Source organism: Ranitomeya variabilis, chromosome 1, assembly GCF_051348905.1.
Source record: "Ranitomeya variabilis isolate aRanVar5 chromosome 1, aRanVar5.hap1, whole genome shotgun sequence".
NCBI lineage: Eukaryota > Metazoa > Chordata > Amphibia > Anura > Dendrobatidae > Ranitomeya > Ranitomeya variabilis.
Genome location: NC_135232.1, coordinates 282,294,968 through 282,313,095, shown reverse-complemented (window position 1 = coordinate 282,313,095; position 18,128 = coordinate 282,294,968). Strand labels below are relative to the sequence as shown.

Below are 18,128 nucleotides of genomic sequence, written 5' to 3'. Positions count from 1 at the left end.
CCTGATGTACCCAAACAGTAGAAACCCCCAAAAGTGACCCCATATTGGAAACTAGACCTCCCAAGGAACTTATCTAGATATGTTGTGAGAACTTTGAACCCCCAAGTGTTTCACTACAGTTTACAATGCAGAGCCGTGAAAATAAAAAAAACATTTTTCCCCACAAAAATGATTTTTAGCCCCCCCAAATTTATATTTTCCCAAGGGTAACAAGAGAACTTGGACCCCAAAAGTGGTTGTCCAATTTGTCCCGAGTACGCTGATGCCTCATATGTTGGGGTAAACCCGTTTGGGCGCACGGGAAAGCTCGGAAGGGAAGGAGCACTGTTTTACTTTTTCAATGCAGAATTGGCTGGAATTGAGATCGGACGCCATGTCGCGTTTGGAGCGCCCCTGATGTGCCTAAACAGTGGAAACTCCCCAATTCTAACTGAGACCCTAATCCAAACACACCCCTAGCCCTAATCCCAACGGTAACCCTAACCACACCCCTAACCCTGACACACCCCTAACTCTAATCCCAACCGTAAATGTAATCCAAACCCTAACCCTAACTTTAGCCCCAACCCTAACCCTAACTTTAGCTCCAACCCTAGCCCCAACCCTAACCCTAGCCCTAACCCTAACGGGAAAATGGAAATAAATACCTTTTTTTAATTTTATTATTTTTCCCTAACTAAGGGGGTGATGAAGGGGGGGTTTGATTTACTTTTATAGCATTTTTTATAGCAGATTTTTATGATTGGCAGCCGTCACACACTAAAAGACGCTTTTTATAGCAAAAAAGTTTTTGCGTCTCCACATTTTGAGACCTATAATTTTTCCATATTTTGGCGTCGCACAGGAAAGTGTGAGTGGAGTAGCCCCGTTACCTCATTGCGGCAGCGTGGGGGTCTCTGTGCTGGGGAGCGGCGGCTCCTCATTGCGGTAGCATAGGGTTTCTGTGCTGGGAGCGGCAGCTCCTCTTCGTGCCGTGGTGGCTCTGTGCTGTGGGGCGGTGCATCTTCTTGCAGCGTCGGGGCTCCTCCGGCATCTCCTCAAGGCCCGGAGGCACCGGCAGCTCCATTGCTGCGATGCGGTGGCCTCCGGGAAAATGGCCGCTGCATGCTCAGATTCAGATCTGGTCTTCCGAGATGTCGGGACGAGATCTGAATCTGAGCATGCGCCGCTTAACCATTACAAATGAGAGCAGCAAAACAAAGCCAATTCAAAGGTTCTTTTTTTTTCTGGTGTATTCCCATGCACCCCTTCCCACCCAAAAGAAAAATGTTATATGGTCCATGGTTTCTTCTTTTTCCTGTCCTACACCTCCACAATATCAACAAGTTAAGCATGCGGCACTCGCTCATAACCCTTTTAAAAGTTATCAGGCAGCCCTCACTCAATTTTTAGAGGGTGCGTACATATATTACATATGCATACACAAGTGTGTGTGTGCACGTACATTACACCCATACCCTCAATAAATTTTTAGAGGGTGTGCATGAGGCCTACCTCTACAATGAGACATTATATACACCGTGTTCCAAATTATTATGCAAATTGGCTTTAAGTGTCAAAAAGATTTACCGTAATTGTTTTGTCTTTCGAATAAACTCATGGATGGTATTGTGTCTCAGGGATCACTGAAATCAATCTTAAACACATGTGATAATTAGTTTTCCAGGTGATTCTAATTAAAGAAAAACTACTTAAAAATGATGTTCCACATTATTAAGCAGGCCACAGTTTTCAAGTAACATGAGAAAGAAAAAGGATCTCTCTGGTACTGAAAAGCATCAAATAGTGCAATGCCTTGGTCAAGGGATGAAAACAATAGATATTTCCCAAAAACTTAAGCGTGATCATCGCACTGTTAAGAGATTTGTGGCTGAATCTGAGCACAGACGTGTTCGTACTCATAACGGCATAATGAGGAAGGTTTCTGCCAGGCAACTTCATCGGATTAAGAGAGCAGCTGCTCAAAAGCCATTACAAAGCAGCAAAACAGATATTTGAAGCTGCTGGTGCCTCTGGAGTCCCTCGAACCTCAAGGTGTAGAATCCTTCAAAGGCTTGCATTGGTTCAAAAAACTACTATTCAGCCACCCCTAAACACTGTTCACAAGCAGAAACGGTTACAGTGGGCCCAGATATACATGAAGACTAATTTTCAAACAGTTGTTTACTGATGAGTGTTGAACAACCCTGGATGGTCCAGATGGGTGGAGTAGTGGATGGTTGGTGGATGGCCACCATGTCCCAACAAGGCTGCAACATCAGCAAGGAGGTGGAAGAGTCATGATTTGGGCCGGAATCATGGGAAAACAGCTGGTAGGGCCCTTTAAGGTTCCTGAAGGTGTGAAAATGACCTCTGCAAAGTATATAGAGTTTCTGACTGACAACTTTCTTCCATGGCATAAAAAGCAGAAATGTGCCTTCAGGAGCAAAATCATCTTCATGCATGACAATGCACCATCTCATGCTGCAAAGAATACCTCTGAGTCATTGGCTGCTATGGGCATAAAAGGGGATAAACTTATGGTGTGGCCACCATCCTCCCCTGACCTCAACCCTATAGAGAACCTTTGGAGTATCATCAAGCAAAAGATCTATGAGGGTGGGAGGCAGTTCACATCAGCTCTGGAAGCGGATTCTGACTTCATGCAAAGAAATGCAAGCAGAAACTCTCCAAAAACTTACAAGTTCAGTGGATGCAAGAATTGTGAAGGTGATATCAAAGAAGGGCTCCTATGTTAACATGTAACTTGGCCTGTTAGGATATTTTGGAGTTAAACAGCTTTTTTGTTCAGTGAATGTAACCTCCTAATGCTGCAAATTCAACAAATGAGCATTTTCAGTTCTTTAAAACATATCAAATATTTAGAAATTCTACTGTGCCTAATAATTTGGAACAGTGCATTTTGAGTTTTTATTCATTTTGGAGATTATACTGTTATCATTGGGAGGTTTCTTTAATAAAATTCGATGTATACTCCAACGGGTGATGACTTATTAGACTGACTGTCATTTGCACAGTCTATTTAGGAAAATCCGAGAAAAATATCATTTGCATAATAATTTGGAACATTGTGGGTATAATATAATATATATATATATATATATATATATATATATATATATATATATATATATATATATATATATATATATATATATATATATATATATTATATATATACACACATACACATACATACATACACACACTATATAATTGTCTAAGGGGTACTTCCGTCTTTCTGTCTGTCCTTCTGTCTGCAACTTCCGTCACGGAAATCCCGCGTCGCTGATTGGTCTCGCCAGCTGCCTGTCCTTGCTGCCGCGACCAATCAGCGACGGGCACAGCACGGGCAAGAATTAGTCCCTCCCTACTCCCGTCCAGTCAGTGTCCGGCGCCCGCTCCATACTCCCCTCCAGTCAGCGCTCACACAGGGTTAATGACAGCGTTAATGGACCGCGTTATGCCGCGGGTAACGCACTCCGTTAACGCTGCTATTAACCCTGTGTGACCAACTATTTACTATTGTAAAAATAGTAAAAAAGATCTAATGTTAAAAATAATAAAAAAACAAACAACCTGCTATTATCACCTTCCGTCGTCCACCGAGGCGCACGCGGCTGCCACCAGCTTCCGTTCCCAGAGATGCATTGCGAAATTACCCAGAAGACTTAGCAGTCTCGTGAGACTGCTATGTCATCTGGGTAATTTTACAATGCATCCTGGGAAAAGAAGCTGGCGGCAGCCGCGCGCGCATCGACAGCTTCGCTGGACGATGGAGAGTGAGTATAGAACTATCTTTTATTTAAATTTTTTATTTTTTTTTTAACAGGGATATGGCACCCACACTGCTAAATACTATGTGGCCTGTGTTATATACTGCGTGGGCTTTGTTATATACTACATGGCTGCTATATACTACGTGGGCAGTGTTATATACTATGTGGGCAATGTTATATACTGCGTGGGCTGTGTTATATACTGCTTGGGCTGTGTTATATACTACGTGGGCTGTGTTATATACTGCGTGGCTGCTATATACTACGTGGGCTGTGTTATATACTGTTTGGGCTGTGTTATATACTACGTGGGCTGTGTTATATACTGCGTGGCTGCTATATACTACGTGGGCAATGTTATATACTACGTAGGCATTGTTATATACTACGTCGGCAGTGTTATATACTGCGTGGCCACTTATATACTGCGTGGCCTATATTAACGCATCGGGTAATCTAGAATATGTCGTGGCATGTGCTATATAATATGTTGTTGCTGTATACATACATACATACATACATATTGTAGAATACCCGATGCTTTGGAATCGGGCAACCATCTTGATAGATAGATTATATATATATATATATATATATATATATATATATATATATATATATATATATATACACACATATACACATATATACATATTCATATACACACACACATATATAAATACACACACACCGTATTTTTCGCTTTTAAAGATGCACCTGATTATAAGACGCAACCCCAAATTTGGTGAAGAAAAAGAGAAAAAAATAATTTTATGTTAAATGGGGGTCTGTTTTATAATGCCAGTGTCCGTCTTACAAATCATATATATGTCCCTCATCCTGGTATCTATATAACCCCCATCCTGGCACATGGCCCCCTCTGTGCTGCTGGCACACTGGCACATTTCCCCCTTGTGCTGCTGCCACGCTGCCCCCCTTGTGCTGCTGGCACAATGCCCTCGTGCTGCTGGCACACCTGCCCCCTATCTCATCCTGGATATGGCCCCCCATCACTATAAACCCCCCTGCTGGCACACCCATGGCTCACCCTCTCTATCTATATATGCCCCCCTGCAGGCACGCACATGATAAAGTAACAAACACTTAACTCACCTTCTGATGATGGCTCCGTGCTGCCAGCTCCTCGGTTGCGCTTCCTGTTTCCCAGGCATCAGATCATGTGACCTGGGCACACAGTGATGACATCACTGTGCTGTGCCGATCACGATTGGATGTCGGCACAGACACAGGAAGAGCCACGGGAGAACTGGGAGCACGGAGCCATCATCAGAAGGTGAGTTAAGTGTTTGTTACTTTATCATGTGCGTGCCTGCAAGGGGGCATGTAGTGACTGGGGGGGCATATAGAGTGATCGGTGGGGCATATTCATGATGGGTGAGTGCAGGCACATGCAATATGCGCTGCTCCCCTGTCAAGCAACACGGCGCAGCTTCAGCACCGAGGTGATGGACAGCGGGTGCAGTGAATATTATGTGAGGCTAATGACCGGGAGTACAGGACCTCCTGCTGTCTCTGCAGCCCGCTCCTTGACACCACTCCAGAGCTGCCCCCCACCCCTCTACAGCACAGCACACAGATTCGGATTATAAGACGCACCCCCCACCCCTCTACAGCACAGCACACAGATTCGGATTATAAGACGCACCCCCCACTTTCCCAAAAAAATTTGGGGAAGAAAAGTGCGTCTTATAATCCAAAAAATCCGGTATATATATATATATATATATATATATATATATATATATATATATATATATATATATATATATATATATATATATATATATATATATATATATACACACATATATACATATAAAGGTCCTTCTCAAAAAATTAGCATATAGTGTTAAATTTCATTATTTACCATAATGTAATGATTACAATTAAACTTTCATATATTATAGATTCATTATCCACCAACTGAAACTTGTCAGGTCTTTTATTGTTTTAATACTGATGATTTTGGCATACAACTCCTGATAACCCAAAAAACCTGTCTCAATAAATTAGCATATTTCACCCGACCAATCAAATAAAAGTGTTTTTTAATACCAAACAAAAAAACCATCAAATAATAATGTTCAGTTATGCACTCAATACTTGGTCGGGAATCCTTTGGCAGAAATGACTGCTTCAATGCGGCGTGGCATGGAGGCAGTCTGTGACACTGCTGAGATGTTATGGAGGCCCAGGATGCTTCAATAGCGGCCTTAAGCTCATCCAGAGTGTTGGGTCTTGCGTCTCTCAACTTTCTCTTCACAATATCCCACAGATTCTCTATGGGGTTCAGGTCAGGAGAGTTGGCTGGCCAATTGAGCACAGTAATACCATGGTCAGTAAACCATTTACCAGTGGTTTTGGCACTGTGAGCAGGTGCCAGGTCGTGCTGAAAAATGAAATCTTCATCTCCATAAAGCATGTCAGCCGATGGAAGCATGAAGTGCTCCAAAATCTCCTGATAGCTAGCTGCATTGACCCTGCCCTTGATGAAACACAGTGGACCAACACCAGCAGCTGACATGGCACCCCACACCATCACTGACTGTGGGTACTTGACACTGGACTTCAGGCATTTTGGCATTTCCTTCTCCCCAGTCTTCCTCCAGACTCTGGCACCTTGATTTCCGAGTGACATGCAAAATTTGCTTTCATCAGAAAAAAGTACTTGGGACCACTTAGCAACAGTCCAGTGCTGCTTCTCTGTAGCCCAGGTCAGGCGCTTCTGCCGCTGTTTATGGTTCAAAAGTGGCTTTACCTGGGGAATGCGGCACCTGTAGCCCATTTCCTGCACACGCCTGTGCACGGTGGCTCTGGATGTTTCCACACCAGACTCAGTCCACTGCTTCCTCAGGTTCCCCAAGGTCTGGAATCGGTCCTTCTCCACAATCTTCCTCAGGGTCCGGTCACCTCTTCTCGTTGTACAGCGTTTTCTGCCACATTGTTTCCTTCCAACAGACTTACCATTGAGGTGCCTTGATACAGCACTCTGGGAACGGCCTATTTGTTGAGAAATTTCTTTCTGGGTCTTACCCTCTTGCTTGAGGGTGTCAATGATGGCCTTCTTGACATCTGTCAGGTCGCTAGTCTTACCCATGATGGGGGTTTTGAGTAATGAACCAGGCAGGGAGTTTTTAAAAGCCTAAGGTATCTTTTGCGTTTTTGTGTTTAGATTTAATTAGTTGATTCAGAAGATTAGGGTAATAGGTCATTTAGAGAACCTTTTCTTGATATGCTAATTTATTGAGACAGGTTTTTTGGGTTATCAGGAGTTGTATGCCAAAATCATCAGTATTAAAACAATAAAAGACCTGACAAATTTCAGTTGGTGGATAATGAATCTATAATATATGAAAGTTTAATTGTAATCATTACATTATGGTAAATAATGAAATTAACACTATATGCTAATTTTTTGAGAAGGACCTGTATATATATATATACATATACACACACACACACACACACACACACACACACTGCTCAAAAAAATAAAGGGAGCACTAAATTCCCCCCTCCTAGTTATTACTGAATTTAATATTCCAGTTGTAATTCTTTATTCTTTCCATAGTGGAAAGTGTTTAGAACAATAAAACCTAAAAATGATTAACATAAATCACATCTAATGTCCCACTGAGGTCTGGAGTTGGAATGATGCTCAAAATCAAAGTGAAAAATCAAATTACAGGCTGATCCAACTTCAATGGACATGCCTCAAGACAAGGAAATGATGCTCAGTAGTGTGTGGCCTCCACGTGCCTGTATGACCTCCCTACAACGCCTGGGCATGCTCCTGATGAGGCAGCGGATGGTCTCCTGAGGGATCTCCTCCCAGACCTGGACTAAAGCATCTGCCAACTCCTGGACAGTCTGTGGCGCAACGTGACGTTGGTGGATGGTGCGAGACATGATGTCCCAGATGTGTTCCATCGGATTCAGGTCTGGGGAACGGACGGGCAAGACCATACCTCACTGACTCAATAGAGGTATAAATACACAAAAAGTAGCCGCACTCAAGTCTTGGAAATGTGGAAAATTTTCTTTGTTTTTTATTCAAGTGTACAAGCACCACCAAGTGAATATACAGAAACAACAAGTGGTTGCGGACCATTAGGAACGTTTCGACCTGACGCGGTCTTTTTCAAACCTCACTGCAATAGTAAATACAACATGTAAGTGTGCTGTACATATATATACACGTGTACAAAAGACCATGTAGTATAATAAATAAACTTCCTACATAAAGCTACAGAATATGCGTGAAATAACTGCAAAAAAACCGCAAACAAAAATTTTTTTAACATATATACATATACACATGAAAATATACATGTATACCCACAGTTTGTAGTATAATGACTATGGACACATCTATGTCCTAGGGCAGTGATGGGCAACCTTTTGAGCTCGGTGTGTCAAAATTCGCCAAAAAACCGAGCATAACTTGGGTGGTGTGTCACCTTGATAAAAAAACATAATTTTGCGACATGTATAGTTTAAATAACAAATATGTATAATTAGAATTAACTTACCTGCTTAGTGACTTCTTTGTTCATCTGTCAGTTGGTTTCTTTTGTTGGTCTTGCTATTATTTAACTTGTGTGGGGTGCCGTGAACTAAGATAAGTGAGGGGGAGGGGGAATTCTTCCAGTGATGGCGAACCTGTGGCACTCCAGCTGTTGCAAAACTACAATTCCCATCATGTCTTCACAGCCAAAGCCTTTGCTTTGAATGGCCAGCCATGATGGGAATTGTAGTTTTGCAACAGCTGGACTGCCACAGGTTCGCCATCACTGATGCCTCCCTCTCACTTATCTCAGTAATGGCCAATGACACCCCACAGTTCACTGGATGATGGTTGCTGTAGTAGTCACAGGGCCTCCAGACAGCAATCACAGGGCCTGAGTCCAGACAGCAATCACAGGGCCTGAGTCCAGACAGCAATCACAGGGCCTGAGTCCAGACAGCAATCACAGGGCCTGAGTCCAGACAGCAATCACAGGGCCTGAGTCCAGACAGCAATCACAGGGCCTGAGTCCAGACAGCTATCACAGGGCCTGAGTCCAGACAGCTATCACAGGGCCTGAGTCCAGACAGCTATCACAGGGCCTGAGTCCAGACAGCAATCACAGGGCCTGAGTCCAGACAGCTATCACAGGGCCTGAGTCCAGACAGCAATCACAGGGCCTGAGTCCAGACAGCTATCACAGGGCCTGAGTCCAGACAGCAATCACAGGGCCTGAGTCCAGACAGCAATCACAGGGCCTGAGTCCAGACAGCTATCACAGGGCCTGAGTCCAGACAGCAATCACAGGGCCTGAGTCCAGACAGCTATCACAGGGCCTGAGTCCAGACAGCAATCACAGGGCCTGAGTCCAGACAGCAATCACAGGGCCTGAGTCCAGACAGCAATCACAGGGCCTGAGTCCAGACAGCTATCACAGGGCCTGAGTCCAGACAGCAATCACAGGGCCTGAGTCCAGACAGCTATCACAGGGCCTGAGTCCAGACAGCTATCACAGGGCCTGAGTCCAGACAGCTATCACAGGGCCTGAGTCCAGACAGCTATCACAGGGCCTGAGTCCAGACAGCAATCACAGGGCCTGAGTCCAGACAGCAATCACAGGGCCTGAGTCCAGACAGCTATCACAGGGCCTGATTCCAGACAGCAATCACAGGGCCTCCAGACAGCAATCACAGGGCCTCCAGACAGCTATCTCCTCAGGCCTCAGAAGTGCAGCCTGGGACTTCTGGTCGGCGCAGCAGGGAGCAGCGCAATGTCGCCCAAACAACACAGATCCGACGCAGAGGCCTGGGACTTCCGGGAGCTGCGCCTGGCCTACCGGAAGTCCCAGGCCTAGACGCTCTGCACCGGAGCTCTGTTGTTTGGACCCACAGACCTCCTGCATGGCATCCGATCCGATAAAAAATCGGATCGGATGCCATTGTTTACTTTAGCATTCCGATACCGCAAGTATCGGGTATCGGCCGATATTTGCTGTATCGGAATTCCGATACCGAGATCCGATACTTTTGTGGTATCGGGTATCGGTATCGAAACAACATTAATGTGTGTAAAATAAAGAATTAAAATAAAAAATACTGCTATACTCACCTCTCCGACGCAGCCTGGACGTCCGCGAGGGAACCGGCAGCGTTGTTTGCTTAAAAATCGCGGTTTTCCTTCCTTACTTGAAGTCCCGGCTTGTGATTGGTTGCGTGCCGCCCATGTGACCGAGACGCGAACAATCACAGCAAGCCGTGACGTAATTTTAGGTCCTTCAGGATTTTAAAATTAAGTTCCGGCGTTGTGATTGGTTGCGTGCGGTCACATGGGCGACGCAACCAATCACAACGCCGGAACGTAATTTTAAAATCCTGAAGGACCTAAAATTACGTCACGGCTTGCTGTGATTGGTCGCGTCTCGGTCACATGGGCGGCACGCAACCAATCACAAGCCGGGACTTCAAGTAAGGAAGGAAAACCGCGATTTTTAAGCAAACAACGCTGCCGGTTCCCTCGCGGACGTCCAGGCTGCGTCGGAGAGGTGAGTATAGCAATATTTTTTATTTTAATTCTTTATTTTACATATTAATATGGTTCCCAGGGCCCGAAGGAGAGTTTCCTCTCCTTTAGACCCTGGGAAAGAAGCAATTTCTATGGGGCCGCGGCCGGCAGCCGGCGTGTCACTGAAAATGACTACGCGTGTCAGCACTGACACGCGTGTCATAGGTTCGCCATCACTGTCCTAGGGCAATAAATCATAGCATATAAAAAAAGGAAACAGATATACCCTGAAAACAAGGTTTGCACGTAAGGGCTATTCAAAAGGACGACGTAGTACTGAGATCTAATCCTGGGATTGGAAGTGGGCACATAGATATAGAAAACACTGTTCAAGATGCCAGAAATGGTATACTGACCTTTGGTAAGAGGAGTGGTTTAGAAGGAAAGGAAAATAGGAAGAGAGTCCCCCAGGACTAAAGAAAAGCAGAGAGGACATGGTTAAGTATATGATACACTAAACAAAAGGGGAGGGGGGGGAAGGAAGGGTAATAGAACAAAATGAAAGCGCCGTCTTTACCAGCTCACAGTAGACTTCAGGAATAAGATGTCCGTCTTATTGGTGGTGCAGTGGCTGGTATGCCTGCTGTGGGCGCTATAAATACACCGCAGATGCGGTCATGTCTGGTGTGTCAGCGTGACCCCTGTGTATTGAAAACGAGGTCTGACCCGCAGAGCGGCGTGCGTGTCAGACCGGAGCATGCGCAGTAGTTGCCAAGTTCCGGGATAGATAATGTGGCCATACAGATAATGCAAGAGGGCCTGGAGCATGCGCACTGTGTATAAGGAGACCGGACTAAGCAGCGCTCATACAGGGGGAGTGGAGGCAAAGGGTAGCAGCAATCAGGGGGAGCTTGTATGCATGAGGGACCTCTCCTGTCACATGAGGATTAAAAGCAGGGGCGATAAGGAGGCTGGGGTATTCTATAGGACAGAATGTGAGTTAAACGAGAAGGAGAAGGGGAGGGGTCTACGGGCAGTATAAGTGTGAAACTATAAAGATGCATATTCTAAAGTATTGTGGAGAGAAAAATAGAGGATGCATACTCTGCAGAAGTCAAATGACTAAAGAAATATCTTTGAGAGAAAAAAAAGCTGTAACAATGTAAAAAATGGAAGAAATAAAATGAATGAGATGAAGAAAAGAACAAAATACGGAAGAGAAAAAAAATTTTTTGAAGGAAAAAATCAAATAATAAAATAAAAATAATACTGTATGGCCACAGTATCTATCCCGGAACTTGGCAACTACTGCGCATGCTCCGGTCTGACACGCACGCCGCTCTGCGGGTCAGACCTCGTTTTCAATACACAGGGGTCACGCTGACACACCAGACATGACCACATCTGCGGTGTATTTATAGCGCCCACAGCAGGCATACCAGCCACTGCACCACCAATAAGACGGACATCTTATTCCTGAAGTCTACTGTGAGCTGGTAAAGACGGCGCTTTCATTTTGTTCTATTACCCTTCCTTCCCCCCCCTCCCCTTTTGTTTAGTGTATCATATACTTAACCATGTCCTCTCTGCTTTTCTTTAGTCCTGGGGGACTCTCTTCCTATTTTCCTTTCCTTCTAAACCACTCCTCTTACCAAAGGTCAGTATACCATTTCTGGCATCTTGAACAGTGTTTTCTATATCTATGTGCCCACTTCCAATCCCAGGATTAGATCTCAGTACTACGTCGTCCTTTTGAATAGCCCTTACGTGCAAACCTTGTTTTCAGGGTATATCTGTTTCCTTTTTTTATATGCTATGATTTATTGCCCTAGGACATAGATGTGTCCATAGTCATTATACTACAAACTGTGGGTATACATGTATATTTTCATGTGTATATGTATATATGTTAAAAAAAATTTTGTTTGCGGTTTTTTTGCAGTTATTTCACGCATATTCTGTAGCTTTATGTAGGAAGTTTATTTATTATACTACATGGTCTTTTGTACACGTGTATATATATGTACAGCACACTTACATGTTGTATTTACTATTGCAGTGAGGTTTGAAAAAGACCGCGTCAGGTCGAAACGTTCCTAATGGTCCGCAACCACTTGTTGTTTCTGTATATTCACTTGGTGGTGCTTGTACACTTGAATAATAAACAAAGAAAATTTTCCACATTTCCAAGACTTGAGTGCGGCTACTTTTTGTGTATTTGACTTTGGATGTCTAGCCAGCACCTTCTTCATTGAACTCTACAGTGTGCTCATTATATTCTTTTCTGGATTCAATAGAGGTATGGCGCCAAATTTATAAAAGTGATTGATTCAGCATTCGTAGGGATGCTAAACATAAGAGCCACCTTCACAGAATGCAGCCTTAGTGCTACTGAAGGTGGCTCTTTTACTTAAAAACACCGGGGGGGGGGGGGGGGGGGGGGGGGGAGGGGTGACAGGTTCCCTTTAGAGCGCTACTCCTGCGATGGAATGGAATGAAAAAAAAAAAAACTGCTTTAATGTACAACATATATTCACCCAAACATTCAATGGGGCTTATTTGTGGGCAGGACCACAGGTAAACTGCAAATCCGCAGTGCAAAGCCTAGAATAAGCCTTGAATTTCTGCAGTGAATTCTATGGCAGTTACATGCTGTACCATTAAACCTTCTTGACATGGGTGTGCAGCATTCATAGGGATCATATTGCATCAGGATTTGAGAAAGAAATGCAGTCGCCCATATCACACCTATGTCAAAACTGGGTGACTCAGACATCCCACTAAATACGAAGACCCTGCACTAGGAATAATGGATTCAGTTCTAGGCCAGTCTGTACACTGCTGTCCACATTATGATCCCGACACACAAACTTCTGAATTCGGCTTTACCACGGATGCCAATTTAAATATAGCTGTGCCCAGTAGTAGCCGGACTACTAAAATCTCAAAGTGATTCCTGACTTGGTCCAATAGGCTCCTAAAGTCCACAGTAAGTAATCCACAGCAGTCTCTAACCATCATGAAATGTTGAGGTCAATACACATTACAGTACCTTTATTTGTTGGTAAAGATATGGCAATTTCAGCATTATTTGTTAAAGGTAGCTTCTTCCCAAGGCCAATTTTTTTGTCATTTAAAAATGTCCCATTGTTACTCAGATCTTCTATATATGCCACAGGGGACGGAGCAGGTCCAGTGTCCTAAAGTCACAAGAAAATACATATCTGTTAGGGCTCATGCAGATGTCTGTGCCAATCGGTCTGATATCAGATCGCAATACGCGGACTGGCCGCAGCTCTCCCGACCAGAGCGTCACAGTTTCATATATTTCTATGTGGCTGTCACACTCAGGAGTGGAGAGCCACAGCCATTATGTACATTGTGTTCGGAGATTAGACCGGTTTGCACGGACGACAGCATAAACCCCTAGAGCACTGACAGACGATAATATGAACATTGAAATCCATAATATACACATAGTTAACAAGAATACCAGTCAGCCACGCTCTAAAGGGTAGGTGCACACAATGCATCAGGAAGGGACTGGCGGTATTATTCCTTTTTTTAAATTTTTTTATTGTATGTCTAAAATAGTGAGCAGCAAAACTACCTAAAAGAAGAGACTCAGCATACGCACAGCAAATTGTTTTTACTCTGCTAGTCATAGTTTCATTCTTTTTACCATTTATCTGGCGCTTTCTACAGAACCCCCCACTCCATCCCCCGAAAAAGACATTGGGGCCAATTCATTGAGTCTGGCGTAGCACAAGCGTGCTGGAGTAGATAGTGCTTAAAGGGAACCTTTCAGCAGGATTTTGCTCAATAAACTACAGACACTGTCAGGTTGGCGCCGTTATACTGATTAAAAGGATACCTTGGTTGATTAAATCTGTCTTGTGGTTGCTGTTTAATCCTTATTTGTAATTTTCAGTTAATGAGATTCTCGCGCTCCAGGGTGTGCTTGGAGGGGGGAGTCTTTATGTGGTGCTCTGTTCTCATTTTCATTCTTATGGGCATAAATGACAGATCACTGAACTTTCAGTGACCTGCCTACAGCAAAATGACGCCAGCTGATAGATGCTACTATGCCAGCACCGCCGCTATTTTGTTAGAGGAAAAAAAAATTGGCTGCAGGAAAATGGTAGTTAAATATTTTTTTCCAAAGACCAGAATATGAACTGCGCAAGTGCAGTATTTAAAATAGGGGTAGATCACTAAGGGATCAGTGATCTGTCAGAAGCCATACAGATGGAAGAGCACCACATGAAGACTCCCCTCCCCCACATACCGCCCTGAAGCACGAAAATCTCATTAAATGAAAATCAAGGTTAAACAATAACCACAAGACAGATTTCATCACCCCAGGTTTAATTGTAATCAGTATAACAACGCCAATCCGACAGTGTCTGTAGTTTACTGAGCAAAATTCTGCTGACAGGTTCGCTTTAACTCATTAAGAGACGCAGTCCACTTAATGAATTTTGCACAGGCCGTCTGTGCCATGCACCACGCCAAAACTGCTATTCCAGTCTGTTTTACATCACAAAACGCCGGCATTTTTAATCATCGTAATTTGCAGGCATGTCCCCCGTACAGCCTATTTCGGCAGAGCTAATTCTAACTGGTGTGAAAACACCAAATACCAACGTTTTTGCTTAACAACCCATTGCAGCTGCGACTTTTCAAAGATTTTACACCAATTTCCTGACATAAAAGCTTTGAACAACTTGATTAATTTGCTCCTATATGTGCACATACCCTAAAGCGTCATTAGAGTAGAGTGCACAGCTACAGGTGATGGATTAGTAGCTTAGCAGATGAAATTTAGGACACTTACCCTAAAAATCCGAAAGTGATTTTTACTGTAGGTCTTGAATCTCTCGGTCTTGTTTATTACTGGCATATCAAAGGTATAGTCACACTGCTTATTCCTTCCGAATATATATTCATCATTCACACAGTCTGCAGAACAAAGAACATCAAAACAAAGTATGAGCAGTGGTAAGAGGTTTTCTTTTCTGATCAAATAAATATTCAAGAAAATTACAGACATTTGGAATTTCGGGAACAAAATATGGTATGCCCTTAAGTTTTATATAGCATTCCTCCATCATAAGTTGAGAGCTAGACAATACAGAACTTGGCTATTTCCAACAGTCCTATACACTCTGAATGGAGCGGAGGTCGAGCATGTATATCTATGCTCCATTCAAAGCGGGGCTCTCAATAATGCTGGAGGTCCAAAGAGTCACCCCTCCATCGATCAGTAAATTAGTTTCTATCAATTCTCGCAATACACCTTTGGCAATCTGAACATCAAACATCGGTCTTAGCATAGCAAATAAACCAGATCAAAAAGGCCCGTCTTCTCCTAAAATGTTAGTTTCAGACAATAAAGCAGGGATGTTTTACAATTCTACATAGTTTTTTACTCGATTATGCCTGCTGGAAATGTGTGACTACATTTTCCTGGCAATTTTTATTAAGAAATTATTATTATTATTATTTTTAATATTAACCTAAAATGAATTAATTCATAAAATGTCAATTAAAAATGTCTACTTTCACATGGGTGTACTTTGGTCAGTAATTTTAGTGCTCATTCGAAAGTTACAAAAATGCTGAATATTTTCCAGATGGAATATTGTTGTCAAATTTATACTGTGGATGTCCCTGCGGGTTTAATCCTTCATAGTGTAAAAAGTGAAACACTTGGTTTACCAGTACCATTTTCCACACTTCTACTTGCACAATGGAAAGGCAAGTTGGGAAAGAGCCTTCGGCCACGGTATTTTACATCCGATTTTGTAAGAAAAAACAGGAGTGGGAGAAAAATGCAGACGAGGTGATGTGTTTCCATTATACTTTTCCTCTGATTGTTACTCTCCTGGTCTGGCTTACAAATAAGTGTCAAAATCAGAAGTGGAAAATAATGTAAAAATATTTCCACCCATTTCTGTTTTGGTTTGGTTTTGAATTACACATACTAATACACAATAGCACACCCCTAAAATAACTAAAATGTAAAAGCAATTTATGGAGTACAGATACATGCCATGGTTTATAAACCCCTTTTCAAGTGCCCAGAGTCGACCCCATGCATGTGAACTCTTGACTTCCATTTCTTCCGGTATTGATGCAAGATCTTGTGTTGATAAAGTTTCCAAGGAACTCGTAGTGACAGAGCCGGAGGAGGAGGACTGGCTCTGTGAGTGGGGAGCACTGGAAGAAGAGCTGGAGGTGCCTTGCGAAGGCTGGGATGGTTGGGACTCACCCATGTTGTCTCATAAATGATCTAGATAAAAAGAAACAGGAATTAGGCAGAAACAGATAAAAATGTAGCCCGTTGTATACACGGAACACATGGCTCCACAGGCCATACAGCTGTATGTATGTATGTACGTATCTCCACTCTGCACAGAGTTCCAGGCATTTGTATCATCAACTCGTCTCTGCTACAAAACTTCCATTTATTTCAACAGCAGCAAATTGAGGCTTCCTAGTAGTCATGGCTACCCAGGAGAGAGTGCTGAGCAATCTCTGCAGTTGCAGTATGGAACTCTGGAGATCAGAAAAGAAAGACAATTCCTCGAACGAATGGCATTGCAAGTAAAGAGTTGTGCACGGCTATGAGATTGCTTGCCAATACTTATGACGGGGGTAGGGAACATTTTTCATGCCAATATCCATTTGGATATTTATAAGATCAGTTATGTGTCTTACAAATTCATCAATTTGTAAATTACACCACAATATTTGGTCATACAATTAGTTAACTTGCCCCTAACGTGACGAATGGAACTGCTTCTGTTTGGTGTGACTGAAGTTAGGTGGTACGGATGATCTTGCTATTCTTAATGGCTTTTCCAGGTTTCTGTTGGTCTGGAGAGCAGTCAAGTCTTGTGATCAGTTTAACAAAGAACTGCCCACAGCAGTAAGTAGCTCCAAACACAGATATACAGGTGCTTCTCACAAAATTAGAATATCATCAAAAAGTTAATTAGTTTCAGTTCTTCAATACAAAAAAGTGAAACTCATTATATATTGCAAACAGAGTGATCTTTTTCAAGTGTTTATTTCTGTTAATGTAGATGATTATGGCTTACAGCCAATGAAAGCCCAAAAGTCATTATCTCAATACATTAGAATAATTAACAAAAAATCATGGGGAAGACTGCTCACTTGACAGCTGTCCAGAAGGCAGTCATTGACATCATTACTACGGCTAAGTGCACACGTTGCGGAATTGCAGCGGAAATTTCGGGAACTCCTGCCACGGGTATATCGCAAGCGGAATTGGCATGCGTATTCCCGCTAAACATTAGCGTTTGACAAGCGTGACCAACTTTTTACTATTGATGCTGCCCAGGTCCTTCGCACTCAGCATCCCTGGGAACGGAAGCCGCCGCGTGCACCGCTGAGAGGCGGGAGGACTCCGGGGGCCATCGGAAGGTGAGTATATCACTATTTTTTATTTTAATTCTCTTTAACAATTATATGGTGCCCAGTCCGTGGAGGAGTCTCCTCTCCTCCACCCTGGGTACCATCTGCACATGATCCGCTTACTTCCCGCTTGGTGGGCATAGCCCCACGTGGGAACTTAGCGGATCAGTGCATTCCTATGTGTGCGGAATCCCAGCGATTCTGCAAATTAATGAACATGCTGCGTTTTTTTGCGTTTCCGCTCAGGAAAAAAACGCATGTGCCTTCAAAATGCGGATTGCATTCTTTTAACCCCTTCATGACCCAGCCTATTTTGACCTTAATGACCTGGCCGTTTTTTGCAATTCTGACCAGTGTCCCTTTATGAGGTAATAACT

The 18,128-nt window shown here is 43.3% G+C and overlaps 1 protein-coding gene across 1 annotated transcript in view; it reads right to left on the bottom strand.

The window, feature by feature from the left end:
• CHEK2 (checkpoint kinase 2) overlaps positions 1 to 18,128 on the bottom strand; it is a 101,882-nt gene that overhangs the window by 56,796 nt on the left and 26,958 nt on the right. The window contains exons 2-4 of the mRNA XM_077295061.1: positions 16,364 to 16,603; positions 15,146 to 15,270; positions 13,361 to 13,508 (exon numbers count right to left, since the gene is read on the bottom strand). Coding sequence (XP_077151176.1) covers positions 13,361 to 13,508; positions 15,146 to 15,270; positions 16,364 to 16,586 — 496 coding nt within the window. The 5' untranslated portion in view covers positions 16,587 to 16,603. The remainder of the gene's footprint in view (positions 1 to 13,360; positions 13,509 to 15,145; positions 15,271 to 16,363; positions 16,604 to 18,128) is intronic.